The sequence below is a fragment of the Eumetopias jubatus genome, unplaced genomic scaffold (assembly GCF_037043125.1).
Source record: "Eumetopias jubatus isolate StellerSeaLion01/CBP00866 unplaced genomic scaffold, mEumJub1_p1.0 scaffold_1, whole genome shotgun sequence".
Classification (NCBI taxonomy): domain Eukaryota; kingdom Metazoa; phylum Chordata; class Mammalia; order Carnivora; family Otariidae; genus Eumetopias; species Eumetopias jubatus.
Window position 1 is genome coordinate 203,514,130 of NW_028274807.1, and position 12,028 is coordinate 203,526,157.

A 12,028-nucleotide genomic window follows, 5' to 3' on the forward strand; every position below is an offset into this window, starting at 1 on the left:
GGCGCCTGGGTGGCTCGGTCAGTTAAGTGTCTGCCTTCGGCTCAGGTCATGATCCCAGGGTCCTGGGATCGAGCCCCGCATCAGGCTCCTTGCTCAGCGGGAAGCCTGCTTCTTCCTCTTTCTCTGCCTGCTGTTCCCCCTGCTTGTGCTCTCTCTATGTCAAATAAATAATTTTTTTTAATCTTTAAAAAAAAAAAAAAAAAGACGACCTGTCTTACCTACCTCTACCCACCACTTGTCATCCAGCCAGGAATGGTAGAATCTGCTTCACAAGGCAATCCATTGTGTTTGGGGTCTGCTCAAATGATTAGAAAATAGGAAAGGACCGAAGTCCTTTTGGAGGATGAGGCCTTGTTGAATGAGGCCTGTTTGGGGGTGAAGGATGATCCCTGGGGATGGGACCAGGGTATGGTTGTGTGGACTGTGCAGTCACTAGAGCCCTTTAGGGAGGCGGGGTTATGCCAAAGCCGAGTGAGCAGCAGTCACAGGAAGGAGGAGACAAAGAAAAGGTGGATTCAGCATGCATTTGTTCTTCAAACTTTCCTTTGCTTCTAGTGGACTGTCCACTCTCTGCAGTTTCATAGCCTCTATCTGAAAAGTTAAGAGTGTTATCCCCCTCCTCCCTTACTATGTTCATTCTACTTGTTGGAGCACTGTGCTAGGTGCTAGAGAAACCAAGATGGCTAAGAGGTTCTCTGCCCTCTCAGAGCTCATTGGGAAGTGGGAATGTGTGGGAGACTAACTTATAAATAGCTGTCATAGGTGTGTGCTGAGTAGAGGTGATAACTGGCACTGGCAGAAAAAAAAAAAGATGGGCCAGGAGAGGGTGCCCTTGTGTGATGCCCTGTCTGCTAGACTAGTCTGAGAGCAGGGGCTCTATCCTATTTTCCTTTGTATTCCCAGGGCTGTGCACAATGCGTGGCACCTAGCATATAGTAAAGTTTGTGGCACTAAAGATTCTGGAAGGTTTAGGAGGAGCCATGGGGGGAAAGTGGGCTCTTCACACACAGGAGCCACAAGAGGCAGTGCTTTGAGTGTTTGTGGAGCTCTCTGAGTTCCTTCTGTTCTAGATAGGGAGCTGCTTAAGGAGTGAGCTCTGCTCGAGTGTGGCCTTCCTCAAACATTTGTCACCCCATTACAGCCCCAAGGCTACACTTTTTTTCTTATAGCAATCCAGACCTCCCCTAGATAGACTTTAGAATGGTGTACAGTCAGTCACGTCTTTCTTGCTATTCTTGAAGATAGCTTTTTTTTTTTTCTTTTAAGGCTAGGAAATTGAATAGTGGGACATTATATATGCATGACAACATGGTTGTTAGGTGTTTCCTGGTTTCTTTCTGAGGTAGAAAGGCCCCTGGGTCTTTTATTTTGAGACTTAGAAGCTTCAGATCTGCCCCACTTCTTTGGATATAGTCCTAAAAGTCACCCAAGTCCAGACAAGAGTCTGAACTCAAAGCCCTAAAAGTCACCCAAGTCCAGACAACAGTCTTCAGTTCTCACAGGGATCACTTTACTCTGGAGCAAATAGCTTGGGTGGGTCTTTTCCTCAGAGTAAACTCTGCAGCCTGGTAGGTTATCAACCTGGGAGGGAAAGCAGATTGTGTCTGTCCTCATCAACCAACTGGGTGAGGCTTTTGCAAGTCTTTCTGACCCTGCCCTCTCTCTCTGTGCGCCTGCTGAACCCTTTGTAGCCCCTGGAGTCAGTTTAGCTCAACTGTCTAGCAAGAAAGAATTTTTCATCTCACATGCGAGGACCTTTCAAATTGTTTTGTCACCGTAAGTGTGTTTAAAGAGGGAAAGCACACCTACTCTCCTTACACCAGAATTCTTACTTACACCTTTCTGCATTATTTGGAAGGCAGCTCCAAGTGCTTGTGCATTATTCATTTTGTCATTATAGCTGAATTGTCTTGGAATAGTGAACTGTGTATTGTTTTTCCTTTGGGCTACACAGATAGTGGACTGTAAGGGTGTTTGGAATACACCACTTAGTTTAGATTCAGCCCAGGTCAGCTGGAGACTTACTTTGTGAGAGATAACCAGTCTTTTTGAATGATCTTCTGAACTTCAGCTATACCCTAAGCTCTTCCTGGAGAAGGTACATTCTATTCTGTGTTTTCTGATTTGGAACCGTTCACTGATGATGCACTTATTCATTTCTTGTGTGAGACGAGTAAGGCAGAAAATTTTATCTCATTTGCCAAGGATTGTCTGAATATTTTGCTCTATCATGCAGTCTTGCTTTTTTATAATAATAAATTTTACAACATTTTACAGTTTCTACATAGTTTATTTCATTTGCTTCTTTGACTACCTTTATGAGGGGTTTATGAGGGTTATTAGACAGGGTTGAGGGCCCTCTGTCAAGACTGTCAGGCTCCAGAGTTCTTCCTTCCTCCCAGGGTTCTTAACCAGCGTTTGGGTCATAAAAATCTGTTGCAAGCTCTGGGCCCTCCACCACTCCCCACTGCCAACAGTGTGTTCATATACTTTACCCTTGAGGAGCCTCAGGCCTCAGGTGCCCCACAGCCTGGAAGCTCTCTCATCAAAGGCTGGTGGACTCATTTTTTTTGTCCAGTAGTAAGATTTCAAAGAAATCAGTATGGAAACTCTAGAGCTGAGGGGTAAATTTTGGAAACCTGATTGAGAAAGGAAGCAGAATGGTCACAGTATCATCTGGAGATCCATGCTCCATACCTGATGTTCTGGGAGAGCAGCTGAAGAGGACTGGTCTTTCTTCAAGTCGTTGTGCATGTTGGAACGACAGTTGAGTTGTGCTGTGTGTTGCTGGATTAGCAGATTTGGCTGTAGTGGTCACTTCTTGACCCTTTGCTCACAAGTGCACATGGATTCGCTAGAGAGCCGTACCGGTCAGTGGGGTACCATTCACTATATGTCTTTTTAATTAACATGAATTAAAATTAAATACTCAGTTACTCAGTTGCACTAGCTACATTTCAAATGCTCAGTAGCCACATGTGACTAGTGGCTACCATATTAGCACACATAGAGAACATTTCCATAATTACAGAAAATACCGACTGTGGTGCTTTCGAGCAGTTCTCTGGCTAGACATACAGCAAATTTCTGTGGGAATCTTATTGCAATGCAAGTACTGATGTAGCAGGTCCCAAGGAGGCCCAATAATCTATGTTTCTAACAGGCTCCCAAGGGTGCCAATGCTGCTGATCCCAAACCACATTTGGAGAGGTCAGGCTCTCAAAAGTGGAGATAATAGCATCCCATTTATTTCAATTTTCATGAATTAGTTTACCTAGTAGTTGGTTAATCTGACAAGTGAAAGTTATTTTGGAGCCTAAGTTATGTTTGTAGGCATAATGGATTTTAAATTAATCACAAGGGTCACATATTAGCATTGTTTTGCCTACTTAATATAGAAAGAAAATTAGAAATGACCAAATAAAATTCAGAAAATAGTTTATTTTTTTCCTCTTAATGAAAATCTTGCTTTGGGGCCATCAGACCCTGTTGTTTCAGGGTCTGTTTACATTTTCAATCCAAGGAAATCAGGCTGTGGAAGTTCCAGGGTTGTTTCTGTATTTCCTTTATAGCGCCTATGAAACCACAGCCCAACTTTGCGTTTGTAGAACTTGAGTGCAATAAAAAATGACCGCTAGGGAATGGGAATAGGTTTTAGGGCAAAAAAACCCTTTATATACAGTGAATAAAGGGATGATGGAGAATGGCCACTATCATATCTTTTTAAGAGCAAGTAATGTGGTATATGAGGTGGTGTACTTGAAACTAAAAAAATTCTGGGTGCCTGGGTGGCTCCGTCAGTTGAAGTGTCTGCCTTCGGCTCAGGTCATGATCCCAGGGTCCTGGGATCGAGCCCCACATTGGGCTCCCTGCTTAGCAGGGAGCCTGCTTCTCCCTCTCCCTCTGCTGCTTCCCCTGCTTGTGCTCTCTCTTTTTCTCTGTCAAATAAATAAATTTTAAAAATCTTAAAAAAAGAAAAGAAACTAAAAAGATTATATTCAGAAGTTGGCTTTTAGACAACATAACAGGTACTACAATTAAGGGCCTTCATAGCTTTTCTTAGGAAGAAAAGATTTCTCTGAATTTCTTTTTTAATTTGATTTTTACATATGCGATATGTTAGGTATTTTCTACTAGTAGAAATTTTCATGACTTTCTTAATTCCTCCAGTATTTCTACAGATTGGCATTGTCTGTAATATAGACTAAATTCTGATTGTTAAAAGGAGATAATTTAGGGGTGCCTGAGTGGCTCAGTCGGTTAAGCATTTGCCTTCGGTTAAGCATTTGCCTTCGGCTCAGGTCATGATCCCGGAGTCCTGGGATCGAGCCCCACATCGGGCTCCCTGCTCAGCAGGGAGCTTGCTTCTCCCTCTCCCTCTGCTGCTCCCCCTGCTTGTGCTCTCTCACTCTCTCTGTGTCAAATAAATAAATAAAATCTTTTTTAAAAAATAAATAATAAATAAAAGGAGATGATTTAATTTTGACCTTAGAACTTACCCAAGTGGCAAGGTGTAAACTGTCAACTGAATGGTATGCTCCTTTTCTAAAGGTCTATATCCCCATATTTAGCATTTCAGTTCTGTCAGTGAGCATTCGGCTTTCAGCATGCCTATTCAAAGTATGTGGGGACTCAGAGAAGGAATTTATGGTTTGGAATTTCCCATAGCTAGATAGTGTTAGCAAGATAGTGTCTACTAGTCCAAACCTGGGAAGTAGAATTTCAGAGTTGAAATTTTTCTTTTCATCATCCTTAAGGAAGTTCATTAGATCTCAGTCAACTTAATGCCAGCAGTCTCTTCTTAACCTGCTTGTAGGTTTTGACTTTGCTCTTAGGGTTGGCTTAGCTTGGCTTGGTCCAGTGCCAAAGGAAAGTCTTGCTGTCTTTGGAGTACTTTTCCTAAGAGTTGAATTTTGTTGGTTTTAAATTTCCTAAAGCCACAGCAAAATCCCTTTTGAAGTGGTTTTATTAAGTAAAGCAACATGCAGAGTATTTTAGAAAAGTTTCACAAATAAGCAAGTACCCCTCATTCATTTTAGTTACTGAGTGCCTCTGTCAGAACACAGTGGTTGATGATGAAAACAATGATTTCCTTCATTTAAACTTCCCAATAACCTAGAAAATGGGGGTTCTTCACAGAGTTTTGTTTCGTTTTTTTTTTCAAGATTTTTATTTATTTATTTGACAGAGGGAGACACAGCGAGAGAGGGAACACAAGCAGGGGGAGTGGGAGAGGGAGAAGCACGCTTCCCGCGGAGCAGGGAGCCCGATGTGGGGCTCGATCCCAGGACCCTGGGATCATGACCTGAGCCAAAGGCAGACGCTCAATGACTAAGCCACCCAGGTGCCCCTTTCACAGAGTTTCTAGATAAAGAACTGGACCTGAGTAAGAACTTGCCTGAAGTCAGACAACTAGGAGGTGTTTGGATAGAGATTTGGCTGTGTTCTCTGGAACACTGGTGCTGACCTGCCACCCTCCCTGACTTTCCCAGAGCTCCCACGGGTTCACTAGAATATGACATCACTTCCTGCTCACAGGAGCTGGAAGGTGATCACAGGTGCTATTGAAGATTGGACAGTTGGGCTAAAGCTAAAGAAGATGTTTTTTAAATTTCATTCTCATGGATTTACTCTCATTTACTCAATAAAACTTCATTTTGTGCCAGGCCCGGGGATACAACAATGATTCCCAAAAGCTCACGGTTTCAGGAATGGCAGACATTGGAGAGTATGGTGCTGGGCATGGGGACCAGAGAAAGTGTGACAAGGAATGAGCCAGATAAGGAATTAGAGCGAGGGAGGCCACCTAGCAGTAAGACGAGTGTGGATGATAAAACCCTAGAATCTAGCTGAAGTCAGGCAGGGGGGCACAAGCATGCCCCAAAGAGATGACCATATCTGGATGCAAAGCTTTACCCAGGCAGAAAAAGAAGGTACCGCATTCTAGGCTGGGGCAAGCATGTATGCAGGGAATGCAGGGAGCATGAAGGCATGCAGTGTGGCTCCATCAGGCATGAGTGGAGGGCACAGCCTTCGAAGGGGGACTCAGATGGGGTGACTGCATGCCTTAGCTGCTGTCCAATGGAGCATGGCCTTGAATTCCTTGCCAAACAAGGAGTGAGCATAAAGTTTGTTCTGTTCCTTGTATAAGTACTTCTCAAAGTATTCAAACCTTTCTAAGGTATTGACCCTGGATCAGAATATTCATTAGCTCCTGTCTACCATCTTTTCTTCAGAAATGTCTTGAGACGCTCATTTATAGCCTTTCAGATTGAGCCCCCCAGTGGTTTAAGGGCTCTTGTTCTTTTTCACTCTAACGCAGTTTTTCTCTTTTATGCATGACTTCCTCCTGCCCAAGTCTAGTGTCCTTTGGCCATTATCTTTTTTGATCTTATTTCTCTCTTCTCATGTAGTACTATTAAACCCCTGAACAATTCTCCTCATTCTAAGAGTGGATGGGTACCCACTATGTCCTCGGCCCTAGAAGAGAGACCAAGAAGAGGGGCTCCCAGCAGAGCTCTGTGTTCCCTTGGCTTCTGCTACCTTCTTTGATGGTGGAATCCAGCAGTTCTCACCCCAATTTTTGACTTCTCTATTTGCTCCAGTTTAAGTCTGGAAACGTCAGAGCTCTGCCTTCAAACTTTCTGTTTCTGTTCTCTGCCAGTTTGACATATATAGCTTCTACCTTTTCTTCAGTTTAGTTCAGCAAGTCTTTGCTCAGCTAGTGTGCCAAGTACAGTGTGGGCCTGGAGTTTCTGAAAACAGTAAGTTGAGGCCTTCCTCATGCCCAGGCAAGCCATAGTAAATGCTTCAAAGAGAACAGGAGAGGGAGTAAGGAATCCGGGGTGGGACAGACCACCCATCAGAGTCTTGCACTTGCCTGGGTGACTTAGTCGGTTAAGTGCCCGACTCTTGATCTCAGCTCAGGTCTTGATCTCAGGGTTAGGAGTTCAAGCCCTGCGTTGGGCTCCACGCTGCTGGGCATGGAGCATACTTAAAGAAAAGAAAGGGAAGATGGGGGGAAGGAAGGATGAAAGAAGGAAAGAAGGAAGGAAGGAAGACATAACATGAATGTGAGGCAGGAAAGAAGGTCCATAACGCTCCAGCTGACTAGCAGAGATGAAGTAATAATTCTTGTGAACATGAGGGCAGCATGGTCAATAAATAAAAAACAGATAATAAAAAACCTGCTTAATACACACCTTTTCTATTAGCACCTCCTGCATTTCTTTACTCTCCTTTATGATCAAATATCAAAGAGTTTGTGGTTGCTGCTTCCACTTCCCCTCCTCCATCCATTCTTTCCCAACCTTCTCTTCCCTCTGCTGAGTCACCAGTGACCTTCATGTTGCTAAGTCCAAGGTCTCTCCTGGGTTCTTTTCTTGCTTTCCCTCTAAGAAGCATTTTTCACAGATTGCTCTTCTCTCCTTGAAACTGTTTTTCTTGGTTCCTCCTCAATGGCAGTTCAGTCCCAGTCTCTTCTGTAGGCTCTTCTCTTCTTGACTTCTATAAGTCCATGGGCCTGGGCCTGGGACATGGACCCCTCTCTACACTCTCTTATGGTGATTTCCTCAAGTCTTGTGGCTTAAAATGCCATCTCTATGCCCAGGACTTCCCATCTTTATGCCCAGGACTTCCCATCTTTATATTGCTTATCTCCAACCTTGAGTCCCATGTCCATGTGCCCGGCTTGATACCTACTTGATACCTCTCTTGGATAGCTCATAGGTATCTCACGTGTAACCTGATCAAAGCACAGCTCTGCTTTCCAGACCCTTCTTCCCTAAACCGGCTGCCTTCCAGTCTCCCGTATAGTAGTTAATGGTATCTCCTTTAATCTAGTTGCTCAGGCCCAAAACTAGTAGTTATCCTTGAATCTCCTCTTTCCCCAAAATCCCACACCACTTTTTTAGAAGGTCGTGTTGATTCCACCAGTGAAGTCAAAGATTTATCTACTTTTTTCTTTCTTTTTTTTAAAGTAGGCTTCCTGCCCAATGTGGGGCTCAAATTTAGGATGTCAAGATCATGTCAAACGCTCCACTGACTGAGCCAGCCAGGCGGCCCAAGATCTATCTACTTTTTATGTCTATTACCATAACTCTAAACTAGGCCAGCAGCATTTCTGGACTATTACAGCTGTAGTAGCCTCTAGACTGTGTTCCTGGTTCCATCCCTTGCCTTCCATTTTGGTCTCAGAGCAGCCACAGTGATCTTTTAAAAATGCAATTCACGGGCCACCTGGGTGACTCAGTTGTTGGGAGTCGGGTCGTGATCCCAGGGCTCTGGGATCGAGCCCCGCATCGGGCTCCCTGCTTGGTGGGTAGCCTGCTTCTCCCTCTCCCTCTCCCACTCCCCCTGCTTGTGTTCCCTCTCTTGCTGTGTCTCTCTCTGTCAAATAAATAAATAAAATATTTAAAAAAATGCAATTCACTTAAAGATAGGCAAGTAGATCAACGGATAGAGTTGAGTTGCAGGAATAAACCCATACATATAGGGCCAGTTGATTTTCTACAAGGGTGCCAAGACCATTCAGTGGAGGAAGGAATAGTCTCTTCAAGGAATGGCCTGGAAAAACTGGATATGCACATGCAAAAGAATGAATTTGAACCCTTACCTAACACCATATACAAAAGTTAACTCAAATGGATCAAATACCCAAGAGTAAGAGCTAACCCTGTAACACTCTTAGAAGAAAACACAGGCATAAATCTTTGTAACATTGAATTAAACAGTTTCTTAGATATGATGCCTAAAGCACAAGCAACAAAAGAAAGAATAGATAAATTGGATTTCTTTAAAATGAAAAATTCTGGGGGCACCTGGGTGGCTCAGTCGTTAAGCGTCTGCCTTCGGCTCAGGTCATGAGGATCGAGCCCCGCATCGGGCTCCCTGCTCCGCGGGAAGCCTGCTTCTCCCTCTCCCACTCCCCCTGCTTGTGTTCCTTCTCTCTCTGTGTCTCTCTCTCTCTCAAATAAATAAAATCTTTAAAAAAAAACAACTCTGTTTTTCAAAGGACACTATCAAGAAAGTAAAAAGACAACTCGACAACTCAAATAATAGGTATTTGATTAGAGTCTAGTACCCAGAATATGTAAGGAACTCTTACAACTCAACAGTAAAAAGACAACCCCATTAAAGAAAGAATTTAATTTTTTAAATAAATTATTGTCAGAGAGAGAGTACACAAGCAGGGGGTGAGGCAGGCTGAGGGAGAAGCAGGCTCCCTGCTGAGGACCCTGGAATCATGACCCGAGCCGAAGGCAGACGCCTAACCGACTGAGCCACCCAGGCACCCAAGAGCCAAGGATTTAAATAGACATTTCCTAAAGAAGAATGGCTGATAAACACATGAAAAGATGTTTAGTGTCATTAGTTTTTAGAGAAAAGCAAATCAAAACCACAGTGAGCTACTACCTCACATCCACTGGTGTGGCTATAATAAAAAAGACAATAGCAAGTGTTGGTGAGGATGTGGAGAAATTGGAACCCTCATAAGTTGCTGATGGGAATGGAAAATGGTACAGCCATTTTATAAAAGTTTGGCATTTCCTCAGAAAGTTAAACACAGAGTTACTATATGACCCTGCAACTCTCCGTAGACACGTGCTCACACAAACACTTCCACATAAATGTTCATAGTAGCATTATTCATAATAGCCCCAAGTGGAAATAACCCAAATGTCCATCAATTGATAAATGGATGAACAAATCATATCCATACAGTGGAATATTGTTTGGCCCTAAAAAGGGATGAAGCGCTGGTATACAAGAACTTGGAAGAACTGTGAAAACATGCTATGGGATAGGTGCAAGCCACAAAGGACCCATACTGTGTGGTTCCATTTTTATGAAATGTCCAGGAGAGACAAACTATAGAGACGGAAGGATTAGCGGTTGCTCGGTGGGAGGAAGAGGGGGAAAGGGGGAATGACTGCTGACGGGAACAGGGTTTCTTCTGGGGGTGAGGAGAGTGTTGTAGAAATAGATGGTGGTAACGGCTGTACATCATGAATTTACTAATAGCCACTGAATTTTATGTATACTTTTAAGGGTGAATTTTATGGTATGTGAATTACATATCAAAAAAATCAACACTAATAAGAAATGCAATTCATATCATGTGATAACTACTCTGTAAAATCCCTGTTGCTCCCTGTAATGGTTTTCTGTTGCCACTGTAACAAATCGCCACTAACTTAGCTGCTTAAAACACAAATTTATTTATTGTCTTCCATTTCTGTAGGGTACAAGTCCAACATGGATCTCCCTGGGCTAAAATCAAGGTGTTCTAAGGACTGCCTTCCTTCTGAAGGCAATAGGGGAAGAGCCCATTTCCTTGCCTTTTCCAGCCTGTTGAAGCCACCTGCATTCCTTGGCTTGTACTTTCTTCCTCCATCTTTGGAGCCAACAGCATAGTGTCTCTGACTCTAGGTCACCGTCTCTCTCTCTCTCTGACTACAGCTGGAAGAAGTTGTCCACTTTTAAGGACTTGTGTGATTAGATAGGGCCCATCTGGGTAATACAGGCTCATCTCCCCATCTCAGGGTCCTTAACCTTAATCACACCCACAGAGGTCTTTTTCCCTTGTAACTTACTCTGAGGATCAGCACGTAGACATCTTGGGGGGCTATCCTTCTGCCAATCACAGTTCCCATCACAGGCAAACAAAAGCCAGAGTCATTTCCCTCACTGACAAGGCTCTTCGAGGTGGTCCCCCTTGTCTAACTTCACCTCATGGCTCTTTCCCTCACCCCTTAATCTATAGCATCCTGGGCTCTTAAAAAACCAAGTGTGTTCTCACTCGGCCTTTGCACTGGCCGTTTCCTCTACCTAAATTATTACTCTCGTCAGCCTCTCTTTTCCTGCCTGACTTCTCCTTGTCATTCCAATCTCGGCTTTGATGTCACATCAGAGACATGCAAACTCCAATAAACCTTCGAGCCATCACTCTTGTTGGTTGCCACAAAGCACCTGCCGCTGCTCATAGTTGTCTTGTTTGTGTGTGTGTTTGGTGTCTCTCACTCCCTCCATCTTAACTGCCACATGGGTGGGAATCTCATCTGTGTCTGTGACCCTAGAATGGTATATGGCACATGGTGGCTGTTCAGTAAACACCTCGTAAATTAATGTCTCGTGACCCTAGGGTACGACAGCTGGGGTTTCTGCTATGCATCGAAGTGATGCTGTGGGGCAATAGTGCGAACACACTGGACCTTGAAAATTCATAGCTCTTGATGAGTTATTCGCATTATTTAAATTTGCACTGTTTAAAAGTCTACATGTAGGGCGCCTGGGTGGCTCAGTTGGTTAAGCGACTGCCTTCGGCTCAGGTCATGATCCTGGAGTCCCGGGATCGAGTCCTGCATCAGGCTCCCTGCTCAGCGAGGAGCCTGCTTCTCCCTCTGACCCTCCCCCCCCATGTACTCTCTCTCTCTCGTTCTCACTCTCTCAAATAAATAAATAAATATTTTTAAAAAAATAAAAGTCTACACGTAAAGGGAAGCGGTTTGAGTATTTGTATATTGCTCCACTTGAATTTTGCAAGATGGAATTCAGATGAAATGCTTTTGTACTATAACTTCGTAAGGACCACCTTCAACAGAACTGACAGGATAACTTCTCTTTCTCAACACACTCTTCTGGTGCTTTCTCTTTCAGAAAGCATGCTCTGAATTGCCATCGGATGAAGCCAGCTCTCTTCAGTGTGCTCTGTGAGATCAAGGAAAAGACAGGTAGGCCATTGAGAAGACATTTTTTGTGGGTCCAGGACCATGACAACCATGCCCCTCTGGTCCTGGCTCAGCCTGATGTGTGTCGTGGACGGTCACGCCTGTCCCATCTCCCTCAGTGGATGGTTCACATGCTTCCTTTCTGCCTTGTCAGGGCCTGTTCTCTGGTGTATAACATCCTTGTATTTTGCAGTTTGTATCTGGAGTAATACTGTTGCCAGTGAGTAACAAGCAGCTGCATTGTTCTTAAGCAAGACCTAAGAGGCACTGTGGCATTCAGTTGTTTTGGAAAAGGAAAA

The 12,028-nt window shown here is 43.9% G+C and overlaps 1 protein-coding gene across 3 annotated transcripts in view; it reads left to right on the forward strand.

The window, feature by feature from the left end:
• PBX4 (PBX homeobox 4) overlaps nt 1–12,028 on the forward strand; it is a 34,107-nt gene that overhangs the window by 1,182 nt on the left and 20,897 nt on the right. For all 3 annotated transcript variants that reach the window (XM_028087095.2, XM_088028829.1, XM_028087096.2), the window contains exon 2: nt 11,659–11,732. In XM_028087095.2, coding sequence (XP_027942896.2) covers nt 11,659–11,732 — 74 coding nt within the window. The remainder of the gene's footprint in view (nt 1–11,658; nt 11,733–12,028) is intronic.